Raw genomic sequence first — 16,412 nt, forward strand, 5'->3', positions numbered from 1 at the left:
GGTATTCTGTTTGTTCAAAATTGCAAAATCAACTGGGAATACAAAAAGTGGGGAAACTTGTTTTGCCTCATCTACCAAGACGTGGATACATACTTCCCTTGAAAAACACAGTGACAAGACATGGTCAATTCATTAACTTCCTCTGTTTTGTTTCTCCAGTTTAACTTAAAACTGGGAGAAGAAAATTAGCTTTTAATGTGTTGGTTCATTTTATGCCTATCTCCAGGTGCTTTCTTGTCTCTCTTTGATTAAAGTAACTTTCTGTCCCAAAGTAACTTCTCAAAGAAAGACGAAAAAAAAACCTGCCGCTAGATTAATTTCTAATTTTGGTATGAATGTCACTAAAATCATTAATGTAAAACAATTGTCATGTAGCTTTTTAAATAATATTTAGTCTAATATTGCTGTAATAAATTAGCTTTTTGTAATCCCACTGGTACAGAGAGAGCCAGGGCTTAGCTGTGTGCAGTTGTATTCTTGCTCTTCCTCAGTTTGTTCTGCACAATGGCCAAGAGAGAACAGTTGTTCACATCGGTGAGCTTTTTTACCCCCTGCTTCCAAACCCAGGATTTCTGGTAGAGTAGGAACAGGGGTCATTTCCCCGCAAGCATTGTTTTTTTTTCACCATTCCAGTCTAAGAAATGGCCAAGCCCTGGTAAAACAAGCATTTCCCTGATGAAACATCATATCCTGTGGGGATTTGATATCTTGAGATGAGACTAGATACAGTGTATTGTCCTGCTTAGCAGTAAGCTGAGGTTCAGGGCTGCAGATGCTGACAAATCAATGTATTGTGGTGAAGTCATTGTGCGGTCAGCCTCTCTAGTGAACTCAGTACAGTACAAATGTAGAGTAGGTAAGCCTGATAATTTAAAGCAAGAACTTGTTACCTGCTTGTTTCCAGGATGTGATTAAAACCTCTGCTTACTTTAAATATAATAGATAAAAAGTGTTTTTCTAAAAAGGGTTATTTTTGGTGTGTTTTAGTGGGGTGTTTTTTTTTTGTTTTGTGGTTTTGAATCTGGTTTTTGGTTTTACCCTTTTTTTTTTCTTTTTTTCCTAATCTGTTTTATTTAACTTGAAGGAAACAACGGCAAGAAAAATCTTGCGGCATAGAGGCCTTTTCCTTCTAAAGCCTTTAGTCTTCTTGCTTAAAGCTCGGCGTAGGGGTACTGTCCTCCTAGCCCTGCATTTGTTCCTGGACCTCCATATGGTGTCTCTACCCATCTTGTTTTTTTTGCAAACCAGGTGAATTTGCCACAAACAGCTGGCAACTCCCAGCATAAAACATGCTTCATTTATTTTTCTGGCCCTTCCCAACCCTCCTGCCCCACAAATACACTCTGAAAATGCTGCTGCCCTAGACTTCTGAGGGAAGGCAGAAAGGGTGGGGGTTGTGTGGCTTACGTGAATGAGCAGGAATGTATTGTCACCAAAGTAGGTTCCTCATTCATATAAGAAGTGGTGACTTAGGCCCAGTATTTTTCCTGATGTCTATAAACACTTGTTGATGACTTCCACTTTTATGCCCTTCTGTCATTTCAGATTTGCAGATCATGGCTGTATATTAGAGATCAGGGACGTAAAGTTTTTTCCTGATGGACGCTCAGTTGTTGATACAGTTGGTGTCCGTCGTTTTAGGGTCTTAAGCCATGGCCAGCGAGATGGATATAACACAGCAAACATCGAGTATCTTGAAGATAAAAAGGTGATCTATGGTGCAAAGTTATTCATACCCATGTATTGCTGGATTCACTTAAATAGCCTTTCCTTATTGCATTTCAAGCTAGCTGTGCATTATTTTTAAACCAATATTATAACTACTAAAGCTCTGTTTTGAAAAAAAACATGGAACAAACTTTGTCTCTTCCTTCCCTTTCTTCCTTTCTAACCTTACTTCTGCTTGAAGTATTAACACTCCCTTCATGGATCTCGAAGTAGCTGCTGAGACTCAGGTGCTGAGGTCTGTCATGATGTGTGGATGAGGTCAGAGTAACATACAAAACTGGCAGGGACTTGAAACCCTTTTAAGAGCACATATGCCTGTTGTTAGAGAACCGACTGTTCTCTTCTTACACTGAACAGACAGTTGACAGACTTCATATGACCTCCGAGCTCTCATTTACAGAACAGGTCCTCAAACAAAAGTGGGAGTTCTCTCTTAAAATGAGATCTTAGTGACATGTAGTTAACCGTGTCTGTACAAGCATCCATCAGAGCTGGCTGAGAGCAAAGAAATGCAGAGAGGGGAGTAGTTTTTAAAAACAAGTTCTCTTCACCTGCATCAAGTGAGGTGCTTGTGACAGGTGTTGTCCAAAGGGTGAATTTTTGGCCATGCTTAATGATGACTTCCTGGATCATCTTCAGAGCATGTCTGTAAAATCCTGATCCCTCTTAATACTGAGTTTAGTAGTAATCTCCTGCCAATTGATGAAGTCCAGTCTGGTCATATAGTTCTTCAGCATGCTCTCATAGTTGAAGTGCAAGTCTGTAAAGTCTTAGTAGGGCTTTTCTAACCTGTGCAGGGTGATGCAGTTATTTGTCAGGGCACAAAAGGCAGATTGCATGGACATGCCTTCCACTGCCAAAGGTTGGAGTAGGTAGTCTGCCCAGAGTGTGGGCTCTGCTGTGAAGGGTGGTGAACCACAGGTAGCCAGGCATTGCTTATGGATGGTGCCAAAGACCCACCTCTTCATAATTAGTGAGATCTACCTTGTCTCACTTGAGAGGTTGATGTCCGTGTTCAGCACCCTATATTCGTGTTACATCGGCTGGTGAGAAGTCTCAGTCCAAGCTGCCTGTTTTATCTGCTCTTAGATACCTACCTTAAGATGAGATTAATTGCCCTCTAGAGCTGGCTGTTCTCAGCTGTGAAGGGCGTCCAGAGCAGTTATCTGAGATGTGCATCTGAGTAGCACAGGTGAATCACACCATTGGTATGTACAGATTATAGGGAGAAAAACCAAACCAACCAACCAAAAAAACCGCAGCTTGCCAATTCGTAGTGGGTTTTTTCCTTATGTTTTTTTGTCTTTCCTGTTAACCAACAGGCCTGTGCAACTAAAACACTTTGCCTTAGTGAGGGGTTTGTTTTTTTTTTTTTTAATGGCCATTCCTGGTATTGGGAAAGCAACCACTTCCCCTGCTTCCTGCCTGCTTGGGTGTCTGCCCTCCTTCTCGTCTTCCTCTTTGGCTGCCCTTCCATGGCTTTAACGCTGGTATAAAATACTGCTGGTCTCTGAGGGCTGTGGACCCCTTATCTCTGTGTTCAGTGGCAATAGTGTTTCTTCCATTTTGCCAGACAGTATACCAGTATTCAGAGGTCCTTCTGTCACAGGGACTCGAGGTTTGTTTTTTGAGATGATTAATATGATATCCTAGGATTAGAGAGCAGATTTCTGCTCTGCCAGCATTTAGGAGTGGATTTTAATAAGGCAGTAACTACTTCAAGAAATGTCAATTCACAACGCCATGGGGAGGGTAAAATGACTCCAGCATTGCAGGTTTGAAATCAGACTTGGGTACAGTTTGCTTAGATAAGGACATTTGAACAGCTGTAGTTACTGCATTATTTTTTTCTGGAGGAGCATGGACTCCATGGTATCAATCATGTTTTGTTCCATCTCTCTTCTTTTAACAATAAGGTTGAAGGACCAGAATATGAAGAACTTGTCCGCCTTCATGATTCAGTTTATGATCAAGCTGTTGCCTGGTTTACTTCTCTCAAAGACAATATGAAAGTGCAAATTCTCAATCATTTTGGGTCCATGCCAGGAAAAGAACCAGAGCCACAGGTAATAAAACCTTCCTACTTACGCAGCCTTATTCTATCGCAGCATTTTTATACAAAACTATTTTCTGACAGGTTTTTGCTGTGCTTTTTTTACATTCTAAACTCTTACTTACTCAATTTTGGTCTATTAGTATGAAGAATGGAAAGCAATGTATCAGTGTAAGTTGATATCTGAAGAGATCAGTCTTAATAGTATATGCAGACAAGGAGAGCACCTGAAGTTAAGTGCTTAGTTGTTGCTTGAACTGTTTTGTGGTGACTTTCTTAGCAGATAGAGGGTGGGAAGGAAGGTGGTGTTCTTCATGAAGTAGTGACAGTGAATACATAATTGCATGTCTTTCCATCCTTTTGCAGAGCAACCCCAGTGGTCCTGCCTGGTACTGGTGGCTCTTGGCAGTGTTGCCTCTGGAAAACAGAGCTCAGCTGGCTATATTGGCTATGACCTCCCTTAAAGATCGTCTTATTGCCATCAGACGCGTACTGATATTTGTGACTCGCAAAAGACCCAGATAACATGTACTTCAGTTGTGAGTGAACACCCAAAACATCTCACAACAGGTTGTTCTGGGGGAGGGCAAAGGGGGAGGGGTTGTTTTTGGGTTGGTTTGTTATTTTTTAAAGATTCCTTCAAAAAAGGAACAGCCCTTTCTGACTGCGTCCTGCATCCATCGATGGCATTGGTTTGTTGTCCTGGGTATTCGCCAAACCTTGCACTCTCTCCTGTTGCCCTGGTGAAATCTGAGCCTCTACAAAGCTTTGCTACGCTTAGAGTGTAGTTGATGGATGCGGATAGTTGCTTCAGAGTACTACGAATAGATTTGATGTTTCTAGCCTGCAAGAGAGTTAAGTACTAGAGTAGCACCATTGGCCTGCATGTGTTTGGATTTTCGCTTGGTAGAAAAAGGAAACCGGACAGTGGGTTGAAGAGGTGTTTCCTAGACTTTCTTGAAGGTAGTGGATGGAAGAGAAGTTACGCTGCCTGGCAGAAGTATGCATGAAGACTGTAGCCTACAGTATGCTCTGTTAGTGAATTGCTGGGCAGTCTGTCATACACCTGCATCTCTCTCTTCAGCAAATAGCAGTTTGTGAGGAAAACAGTATCAAGCTGTTCGTGGTCAAAGCATCTGAGGATGTTTATCTGAAAGAATAATAGCTACTGAATAAGTACACTATTTAGTAGCCTTAGGTAATCCCTCATGTTGTGATTTATGTGTTGTAGCAGATTTAGTATGTACAAAATGTTTGGAAAGGTGTACTTTGGTTTATTTGAAAAGGAAAATCAAAGTAATCCCAGCTGGTCTTACTGCTAAATTCAAATCAAACTGGCTCCCTAAAGTATGATGAACGCTGCTGTGAAATAATGATTTCACCCCAACTATGAGGGAGGCATGCTGCAGCTTACTCTGAACACCTGCTCTGCGAGTGGGATCAGCAAGGATGAAATGCTGGGAGTTTTCCATCTCCCTCCTCCTGCACTGTCATGCCAACTTCCCTTACATTGGGGTGATCTCTACTGAACGTGTTTCAAACCAAAAGTATTGTAGTTTAGTACCAGTTGCTGTATGTGATGGAAATCAGTCCACAATAACACCATGAAAAGAGGCACAAACCGAACCTATAAAGGCAAGTCTCAATGCAAGCTTAAGTCAGGTGTTAACCTTCATTTGTCTCTTGATTATTTTTTTAATGTATTGTTTTGTTAATATCTACCTTTGATAGCTATTAAATTGATCGCTTGTCAGTCAAATGATCAACATTTGCTCACTGCCAATGAAATAACTCACAGTGTTACCAATTCAATTGGCATAGTTTCCTATAAGCAGAACTGATATTACCAACAGGGAAAAAAGTTGACTTGAATCTCCATGTGCTGCAAGCATAGCAAGACCAATATAAACGCTTGTTCATGTGCAGAGAAGTCTGGGAAGAAGAAATGGCTGTTTACCTAAATGGTCAAAGTGCCTGATTTCTTTTTTAGTTATTTTGTCCTTATTTGTCAATGAAGATGTATTTAATTTTTTTTTTTCCACTTTGCACATGAGCTCTGGAGGAAGACTGCATTGAAATGCAGTGATTGAGATCTATTACCTGCTCTCTTTGGGTATTGTAGTTGTAACCTGTGTGGTCTGGGAAACAAATAATACAGATTTTTTTTTTCCTTTCAGCAAATGGCTACCACAAATGGTTTCTGTAACATACCCTGAATGTACTGTAACTGCCTCTATCTTGAATACGCCTTTTCTATTTAAATAGTTTGTAAGTATATTCTCTGAATTGTGAAGTGTGTTAACGTACAACCAATGATGTCATAACCTCTACAGTAGCCTTCTGCAAGTTTTGCTACCATCACCAAAATACACAAAGTGTAAGTTGAATGCATTTCCTTCAGGATTTGAAAGTGATGAAGAGGAAGTCACTGAAGTATTAAGGAATTGTTCTGTATATGGGGGAGGAAGTCAGTAGGCTTTCGGCCTACTGTCAGCTGAGCTACCGAAGGGTGGTTTCAAAAACTAATTCTCAGACCAGAAGATGGACTGTATTTCATGTTACTATCCTTTCTGTTCAGCTGCCTGTTCTTCCCATGCCTTTCTATGCTGTGTATTTCTTCTGGTGTCGCTCATCTTGCTCTTTTGTGTGTCTGGCCTAGTTTTGAGTATTACTAGTTTAGCTGCAAGGGGATGCTGATGGTGTTTGTGTATTGCTGGTCCCTGATCTTACATGTGCTTAATTACATATAGGAGTGCGTTTAAGAAAAAAAAAAAAACAAATCAAGGTGCTAGTTAGTGTCTTCTTGGCTTTGCCTGGGTAACTAATGTGAATATTCTTCTTTGCAAAAGTGATTTTTCAAGATATCTACTTTTGAGGTACTTCTGAGAGGAAACCCTATGGAACAAGAGAGGTTGTTTACTGCTGTTCTGTAATGTGTAAAGACACATTCTACATGGAAAGTGACATTGCTGTGTTCATGAAGGCCTGCATCATTAATGGAATGATAGCTATTAAAGAGAAAGCTGAACAATAGAGGGATTTTTTTTAGTCAAGATTTAAAGCGGTTTGTGGTATACATTTCAGTGGCTGATGTTTTGGATAAATGGTAACATAGGAATTGTCTGTGTATGGATGCAAATAATCATTAGCAGCCCAAAGCTGACATTTCTTCCAAAACATGGAATGCTGATCAAATAGCAAAGCTTTAATAAATAATAAAAAGGAAAAAAAAAAAAATCACCACTGCCCTGTGGTACTTGCTTTCTAAGGGAAAGTACCAATTTCATTGTTACCAAATTATCTCTGCCATATAATCTCTGCAGCATCCATTAGTACCTCATGGGAGAAGCTAGCTGTCTTGTTCCTCTCTAGAGGAAATGTCTATGTTACGGCTGATCTTGCTTAGGTGTAACTTACCGCCAGGGTATATGTGGAAGCACTGGAGCTGAGCTCCTGAAAGAGATAGACAGGATTTGTTGCCTTTCTAGCTCATTACACTTTTCTTGCTTGCTGTCCAAGCAAGGATGCTGGGATATATGATGAGTCTTTTCACTGTGGTGAATGTGGCCCTTCTTTATACATCATAAAGAGGCCAAAAAGAAAAAAAAAAAAATCCCTCTACCTCTACACCTATTGTTCACCTGTAGAGCTTCAAGCTACAAAATGATATATATATTTTAACCTTTTTTTGTCTTTCAGAAGCATACTAATTGTTTGCCACTGAGGCCTTTTATCTACTGTATTTTAATATGTTCATTTGATAGTCATCGAGATCTCTTTGTACTTCTAACCTGTAGATCTTGTCATGTTTCTTACTGCTCCTTTTTCCTCGTTCTCCAGTCCACTTTTAAATTGATAAATAGAAAGCTGTACACTCTCTATTCCTGTTACATTTTACACTAGTGGAACTGGTATTTTGGTAGCGCCTTAATTTTGCAGTTGTGAAATGATTGTATCAACTCTTATCTGGGGCTTCTGACCAGATTTAAACGAGTAATGTAGATAAACTTGAAACCATTTTTTACTGTTTTAAAGCTAGTTATGAAATGGAGTGTGTACATATGTATAAATATAAATTATTAATCTGCACCTTTTTGTATCTAGTAAATACAGGAGTTCATGTTCTAACCACATTTGGCACTTCTTGTTGCATAAGCAAAGCCAAAACTTTTTTTAAAAACTGCAATGTTCATTTCATGTATATTTGCAATATTCATGGAAAATGTATTTAATTTATGTGATATTTGGAATAAAACAGTTTGAATTTATAAGAGTGAGTTTGTGGGAAAGCTTTATCATTCTATGAGAGTTATATGACCTAGACCTGTGGTAAATATGGTCTGAAACGCGGGGAAGGTAAGGAGCCCTCAGCAGAGGTGGGATGGAAGATAGCCAGGAGTGGGATGCAACAAAAGTGGGGGAAGGTCATGCAGTGGGCTTTTCCTCTTGTACCTTCTTGGATTGCGAATTTTTTTAGCCCAAAGTGTGACCTGACCGGCCCCAGGGCACAGACTCTGAAAAAATATGGTTATGGTTAAGAACATCAGGTGCTTGACTAAGCCCAGTGGTATAAAGTACCTTCAGGATGCTCTGTGAGATGGAGGCAGTGTTTCACACCAAGGCCCTGGGCATGGCTGACACCAGCTGTGGGATGGTGGGACACTGGCCTGGCTCCAGTAGCAGCAAAATGCAGTTGCGGGAGGGCAAAGCTGAGCCAGATTGCAGAGCTCCTCTCCCATCCCTCAGCTGTGTCTCACTGCCAGCTGAGTAAAACCATTCTGAACGCATTTTTTGTAAATATTAGCTTTGTGTTTTTCTTTTGGTCTGGGTTGACTTTGGCCTTTGTGCCTGTATTCACTGAATCTCCGAGCGAACACGCAGCACTTAACAGGGCTGCTCTTTTTAAGTTACGAGTGTTTGTTGGAGTACATGTGTAAATGCTGCGTGAGCTGCTTTGAAACGTTAGACAGCAGTGATCTTAAAACCCCTCCTTTTGCTAAAGGAGGTGGGGAAAGAGAATCACAGAATAGTTAGGGTTGGAAAGGACCTTAAGATCATCTAGTTCCAACCCCCCTGCCATGGGCAGCGACACCTCACACTAGACCATGTCACCCAAGGCTCTGTCCAGACTGCCCTTGAACACTGCCAGGGATGGAGCATTCACAACCTCCCTGGGCAACCTATTCCAGTGCCTCACCACCCTTACAGTAAGGAATTTCTTCCTTATATCCAACCTAAACTTCCCCTGTTTAAGTTTTAACCCGTTACCCCTTGTCCTGTCACTACAGTCTCTAATGAAGAGTCCCTTTCCAGCATCCCTATAGTCCCCCTTCAGGTACTGGAAGGCTGCTAGGAGGTCTCCACGCAGCCTTCTCCAGGCTGAACAGCCCCAACTTCCTCAGCCTGTCTTCATACGGGAGGTGCTTCAGTCCCCTGATCATCCTCATGGCCTCCTCTGGACTTGTTCCAACAGTTCCATGGCGTTTTTATGTTGAGGACACCAGAACTGCACACAATACTCCAGGTGAGGTCTCATGAGAGCAGAGGGGCAGGCTTTCCCTTTTGTTATCCAGATCCTTGGTCTCCTTGAGACTTTGAGAGCAATGGAAGCAAAATAACTGCATGAAGTTAGTAAATATTAATAGGAGTTTCTTCTCCCTATGTCCTTCCCTAGGAGATGTTGAGCCCTGGAAAGGTGGCATGTCAGATTGTGCCCTTTTCTCTGAGCCATAGAGTGATGCCATTCCTAGAGCAAGGGAATCTTAGTGGTCTGTTCTCTTTGCTTTGCTCTCTGCTTCATTAAGCTGGGAACTCAAGATAACACTGCTTAATTCTGTCCAGCAGCATTTAATTTGGAAGGCTGAGCACTTGCTGGAACCTGTTGGCTGTTGAGCCATAGAGTAAGAGAAAATCTGGTAAAATCCAAGACTCTGTATGGGGTGAAAAAAAAGTGTGAATCCATGTCAGTGCTTTCCTTGGTTCTTCTAATGAATGTGTATACTACACTTGCAGCTAAGACAGACATGTTTTCGATCGCATTTACGTTACATGGTAGGAACAAGTTTCTAAATCGAGATGAATATCACTTGCTGACAACTTTTATAGCTCTGTTCTGCCATATGTGGGTTTCAGCCTTTTCTGCTAAATTTGGGACTTTGTGCCTGCATGGAAGAAATGTCTTCTCTCTTAAATGTTTCATTCTCATAAACATCTGCTGTTCTTTTTGTGCAACAGCCACATTGAATCCCTACTCCTGGGAGGACCTGGATTTTGAACACAGAAGCTGATCCTGAGGCCAGGCCAATTGACCTCACCATAAACCACGTTCAAGAAACAGCTCCAGTCTCCTTTCCCCTACCCAGTATATTCCAGAAGCAGAGCTGAAACTTCTCAAGTTATACTCCCAGTGTCTCTGCAGACCTGAGGATGGTATCCTGAGGATACTATCCTGCTGGTGCCCAAGAACATAATTCTCTTTAACCTAAACAAAAGCCAAAAGGAAGCACCTCCATGTAGCCCCTTCAGTCCGTTAGCCCATTCATGTTTACTGTGCCATTAATACTCCCATTCTTAATTCAGCTAATGAAGCCTATGGGAGATGAACCGCTCATCGTGGCTGGGGTCTTTCCTGTGATTCCCAGGCCCTTCTTATCACTAGACACTGTTCTTCCCTTGCTGACCTGCTGGTTTTATTTTCAAGGGAGAAAAGAGATAAAAGGTAAATAAAAAAATCCCCATCCAGGAATATTTAGCTGGCTAGTGGCTCCAGTTGCCAGGTTTTCTGGCTGAAGCTGCCACCAGAGAGCAGGTTCAGGCAGCGGGACCCCTCATCTGCTGTCAGAGCAGATCTGACAGGGAAAGACACTTTCAAAGCAGGAGGGAGGAGCGTGTAACATGGTGTTCTTCATCATAAAAGGAAAGATACCCAATTTGAGCCTAAGCTCAGTGCTGCCCTGGAGCAAATACCTCATGTTTTCTGCTCATGGCTGAGGCATCTCACAGTGCTGGCTGGCTGCCCTTGTTGGCTAACAGTAAGTGGACTTGCTGTGGCTCAGCAGTCGTGGTACAAGAAAATGCTCAAGTGCTCCATGCCAGATTTATTTTATCTGAAATTATGTGGCTTAGACAGAAGGAGACAAGATCATCCATTGCCTCGATGGAAGTCCACCTAGCAAGAGCCTTTGCCCATCATGAATGTGATTTCCCTATTCCCTCTCTGTGAATGTTTTGCAGTGTTTGGGTAAGATTTCTCCCTATGAGGCTGCATAGAGATCTTAACGTGCCACCAATATGTCTTTTAGCAGTTCCAGTTAACCCACTAGCGATGTGTGTTACAGAGAACAGGCCCTACATCAAGATGTGTAACACAGCTGTCAAGGTGAAGTTGGTTTCTGCAACACAAGTGCGTGATAGCAGAGCCTAAGCTGCATCAGTGGCTTTGCTGAAGGGTGACTGCTCCTGACACCTTCAGGCAGCAGCTTTGGAGCTCTCCCTGTGCTTACGCTGTGCTGGAGCATCTGGAAATGATACTGTTCTCTACAGGCACATCAACAGGCACTTGTTCATGTGAGGCACTCTAAGGTTACTTTTATTTAAGTAAATCTGTGGGCTCTTATGTAGACGTAAGACCCAAAGGATGTACACCCAAAGCTTAACTGCCAATGGAGACTGAGGTTCAAATGGAACTACTCATAAAACCCAAAAGTTACTTATCCAGACCCAGAAATCACTGAGTATGTGTGTCATGTGCATCGCCATCCCAGCCTCCTTCCCCTCCTCTTGGTTCTTTGTTTCCTTGGTCTCTGCTGGAAGTTGAGTGCAGGAAGGCACATGGGGGAGCACCTGAACTTCAAGCACTGTGCTCTGCAGTGGGACCAAAGTAATTCCAGAGGAATGGCTAACATGTAAGTATCCAGCCAGGTTTGCTTAAGGTGCGCTGTCCCCAAAGCTTAAATGTATGTGTGGAAAGAGTGTTTGGAAGACACAGTTACTTTAGAGTAAGTTTTTATTCTGTTTTGCTCAGTGTTGTTATGAATCATCTCTCTATCCCCACAGCAGGTGTATCTATAAAGCTCAGGATTAAGCACATTCAGTTCCATTGGCAGGGTAAATGCTACATGTGAACTGAATGATGTTCCAAGCGTCCTAACGTCTTTTCTCAATGCAGACTAGTACCACACACTTGAAACGCACAAGAAATGCTTGAATAGGAAAAATTAAAGTAATCTGGCAAGATATTTTCCCCAGATCGCTCAATTTGAGGCTTCTGTATGTTCTGGAAAGCTTTTTCCTTTCCAAACTTGTGGTAGGTATATGGAACGTGAGGGAAGCTCTGACCTTTAGGAAGTAATGCAGTAGTGTCATGGCATTCATAAAAAAAACTCATTCCTTCTTTAACCCTGCAATATTGTGACCTCAGTGCCATGGTGTGGCAACAAATTCCTCAAATAATTGTGCACAGACATATTGTTATTTCTCCTCATTCTTGCTTTTGTTGTGTTTCATCTAGTCTCAGAATTTCTACTATTTCTGGTATGTTTTCTCTTGCTAAAGAAGCCCAAATAGATCACACTTTCCTAAATTTAGGAATTATATAAAAATGTGCTCCTATTCTTTGTACACTTGAGTGTTTTGTTTGCTGTGTAGATACTGATGGGATTGCATTCAGAAGCTGTATGTCCGAATTGCAGGCTCCTCTTCTGCAGAGGTGCCTTCTTACCAGATGGGGCTTTCAAGCAAGTAATGTTCTTGTTTACTTTGCAGCAATTAAGCCTGCATAAATGTCAGCTTTGGCTGGATCTTTTCAAATGCTGTCCGCACGTGCTAATTCTACAGCGCAGGGGCTTCTCGATTTTGTCTTTATGGGCAATAGCAGGTAATTCCTCTTGGAAGATGTGTGCCAAGACCGCGGTAAGAGTTGATGTTCTTCCAGTGGTAAGGCAGCCTGGGTATACATCTTTTTTTAGCAGAGAGATCAAGTCCCCTTTCAGGAGCCAGCTGCTGATTGCAGTTTGCTTTTCACTCAGCACTCTCTTCCTTCTGTGCTTAGGGCTGGTAAATCTCTTGGCACGGAGGAGTTAAATATTTCTGAGTTCTTACTTGAGTCATCTGTCTCTGCATCGGGAATGGGTTTGCTTGCAAGCACGTATGGGACTGGAGCCGGTCCTGGAACAGGATTGCGTGGCTCACGTCTTACATGTACCCAACTCAGGCAAAAACCACAGAACAGCCACTGCAAATAAAAACACACTGGGAGGGGAGGGGACCCACTGGACTCCAGGAGGATTTGCTAAGGACACTTTGTTGCTTTGCCTCCATTCATTTGAGGTGGAGGAAGGAGCATGGGGAAAGTGAGGGTGTTTTTGACTGCCTCCGTTCATAAACCGTGAGTGAGATTGTTCTCTGGCACAGAGCTGCGGTGTGTGTCCACAGTGCTAAACCCTCTTTCCCATCCAAAACGTGCAGCTTCACAGATTATCTACTGGGAATGGTTCCTGCATTGTGCTAACTCCTGAACTGTGGCTGCAAATCTGGGGGGGGGGGGGTGGGTGCAACATTGGCAGGAGCCTGAATCTTCCCTCAGCTCTGCTTTGTTTGTATAGACACAGCCTTGAAGGGCTTTTTTAGGTAGTAAGGTTCACAATGAGGGACCCAGGGTGTGTGGGGGGTGAGGGAAGTGGTTTGGCTCTGACTGACTTTGGATGTGATGATGGCGATTGGCATAGGAAATCCTAGCAGGCATCTCCTAGACAAGCATGTGCATGAGGCTTTATAGTGCTCAGGCCTGGTCTCCATAAATGGAGTGGAAGGTCTTGGTCTGCTAAGTGTGCGGGAAGGGGAAGGTGTGGAGCACTGGAAAAGCGGCAATAAACTTTGGATGAAATCCCAGGGCAGTGTCCTAAAGGGGTTTGCCTGTTGGTCAGGTTTCGCAGTGAATGAGGACAGGATACGGGCCCAGGCTCCTGCACACAGGGTTGTTGGTGACCAAACAGCCCAGAGGACACTGCACCAAGAAGAAGCATAAGGCCACAAGTCTGGACTGAAATAAAAGCCCAGTGCCCTGGTTTCCAGCAGTAGCCAAAAAAGCCCAGGGGAGAACAGGGCAATACTGCATCTCTCAGCCTCCAACACTGAAGAGACTTCCTGAACCAGATGTGATGTCTCTGTGTTTCGGAGCCCTCAGTAGATCTCAGTTCTGTTTTCTTATGGCACGTTTTTGAACCTGTGGGAACTTTCAGCATCCATGGCCCTGTTTCCTGAGGACATCCACAGACTGGCTGGAGGGTGTGTGAAGGACCACTTTCGTTTTGGAGTAGCTTCTGTTTGTGTTCCTTAGCCCTTGTATTAGAAGATTAAAGGTAAAACATAGGCAGCTGGTCCATTTAGGACTCAGGAGTGGGAAGATGGTCTAGTGAAGGTAGATTTTTGGAAGAAGTCATGGGCAGGTCACCTTAACAGCTCAGTATTTCTCTCCTTATACAGAAACTAAGGGGCACAAACAGGAGGCACCAGGAGCTGAACAAGAGAAAAGATTCTTTCTCCAAGCCCACAGTCTGTGTTTTTTTTCCCAGTTCTGTTGCACTGCTAGTGCTGGCATAGAGCTTTATCAGACCAGAGAGTCCAGGCTCACTCCATTACATCCCTCCTGTAATTCTTCATAATCAGTCTTCACCTGTATAATCCTGAATGACTTGGCATTATCAGGAGCAGAAACATGTCCATGCACAAGGTCTGTGGTGGGTTCATGGAGGCCCAAGTGATCCAAGTAGACAGGCAACCCCAAAGGTGGCTGGATAGATGATCTTTGCCAGAATAATTCAGAGCTATTTCTGCTGGCGGCAGAGTTTGCATGATGTGATAGAAGCATGTTTTTTAGCCTTTTTTTTTCTATTCAACAGGCAATTTTACTATTCCCTCTGCCCGCAGCTTTAGAAAGTCAAACAACTAGCAATGCAAAACAGATGGCACGGAGAAATCTGCCTGCAGCACCCGAACTGATGTAGGAAACGTTTCTGCTATCTGTGAGGGAAGTGGCCACAAAATACAGATGCTAATCAGACTAAACCCATGCATCTCAATCCCTTTCAATTCACTGCTGGAAGGCTGCAGCTGCTGATGTTATCAGGTAGGCACTGTAGGAATACTTGACTGTTACCCAATGTTTCGGGGAGTCAGAGGTGCTCCCAGGTATTGCTCTGCATAGCGTGGCTTTGTTCTGGCACAGAGCTGGACCATCTCCCCTGCTGGCAGTTTCTCCTGCCCTTCCTCTGTATCCCACAGTTCGGTCACCAGTTGCAAGCTGACACCTTTCTTCCCCGCTCTCCCAGCCTATCTAAAGTGTGGCAGTGGGAAAGAGCTATTCACAGGACAAGGAAAAGGGAGTTAATGCTGGAGACTTCCCAGCATGGTTTGACTGCTGTAAGTAGGACTGATTCTGCTGTGAGCTGGATGCTGTCACAGCTGGGTGGGATGTCTGGCAGGAAGGACCTGGATGAGGTGCTTCACACCATGCTAGAGGGACCATGTGTCTTGCAGCTGGGGCTGCTGCCCTGATTCTTCCTCTGCTACAGGCATGCCTTTGGAGATGAGAAGGAAAGCTCAGCAGAACAACATCTGTTCAAAGTATCATTCATTATGTTGACTAACCTGATCTCTTTATGCAACAGGATGACCCATTTAGTAGAAGAGGGAAAGGCTGCAGATCTCGCATGCTTAGACTTTAGTAAAGACTTTGGCACCATTTCCCACATCATTCTCCTGGAAAAACTGGCTGCTCATGGCTTGGACAAGCATACTCTTTGCTTGATGAGAAACTGATTGGATGACCAAGCCCAAAGAGTGGTTATGAATGAAGTTAAATTCAGTTGGCAACTGGTCACGAGTGGTGTTCCTCAGGGCTCAGGATTGGGTCCAGTTCTGTTTAATATCTTTATGATTGATCTAGACAAGGGGATTGAATGCACCTTCAATATGCTTGCAGATGATACCAAGCTGGGCAGGAATGTTGATCTGCTTGAGGGTAGGAAGGCTCTGCAGAGGGATCTGGACAGGCTGGGTCAATTGGCCAAGGCCTGTTGCGCAAGTTTCAACACAGATGAGTGCCAGGTCCTGCTCTTGGGTCACAACAACCCTATGCAACACTACAGGCTTGGGGAAGAGTGGCTGGAAAGCTGCTCGGTAGAAAAGGACCTGGGGGGTTTGGTCAACAGTCAGCTGACCGTGAGCCAGCTTGTGCCCAGGCAGCCAAGAGACCAACAGCATCCTGGCGTGTATCAGCAATAGTGTGGCCAGCAGGGCCAGGGCAGTGATCATCTGTCTGTACCCAGCACTGGTGAGGTTGTACTGAGGGAACTGGGGAGGTTTGGCCTGGAGAAAATGAGGCTGGGGGGAGCAACATTAGAACTCTCCACAACTGCCTGAAAGGAGGTTTTAGTGAGGTGGGGTTTGGTCTCTTCTGCCAGGTAACAAGTGATAAAATGAGAGCAAATGGCCTAAAGCTGCATCAGGGGAGGTTTAGACTGGATATTAGAAAAAAATTCTTCACTGAAAGGGTGTTCAAGCGTTAGAACAGACTGCCCAGGGAAATGGTGGAGTTCCCAACCCTGGAGGTATTTAAAAAGACCTGTACATG

The 16,412-nt window shown here is 43.4% G+C and overlaps 1 protein-coding gene across 2 annotated transcripts in view; it reads left to right on the forward strand.

The window, feature by feature from the left end:
• Positions 1–8,052, forward strand: part of LONRF2 (LON peptidase N-terminal domain and ring finger 2) — a 37,414-nt gene extending 29,362 nt beyond the window's left edge. Inside the window, exons 10-12 of one of the 2 annotated variants that reach the window (XM_061459667.1) lie at positions 1,546–1,708; positions 3,645–3,794; positions 4,148–8,052. In XM_061459667.1, coding sequence (XP_061315651.1) covers positions 1,546–1,708; positions 3,645–3,794; positions 4,148–4,306 — 472 coding nt within the window. In that variant the 3' untranslated portion in view covers positions 4,307–8,052. The remainder of the gene's footprint in view (positions 1–1,545; positions 1,709–3,644; positions 3,795–4,147) is intronic. The other variant, XR_009744454.1, reaches the window with a different exon arrangement.
• The last annotated feature ends 8,360 nt before the right edge of the window (positions 8,053–16,412 follow it).

This window comes from Pezoporus flaviventris, unplaced genomic scaffold, assembly GCF_033815535.1.
Source record: "Pezoporus flaviventris isolate CSIRO_AGI_PZ_B2104156 unplaced genomic scaffold, CSIRO_AGI_Pfla_v1 ptg000030l, whole genome shotgun sequence".
Taxonomy (NCBI): Eukaryota; Metazoa; Chordata; class Aves; order Psittaciformes; family Psittacidae; genus Pezoporus; species Pezoporus flaviventris.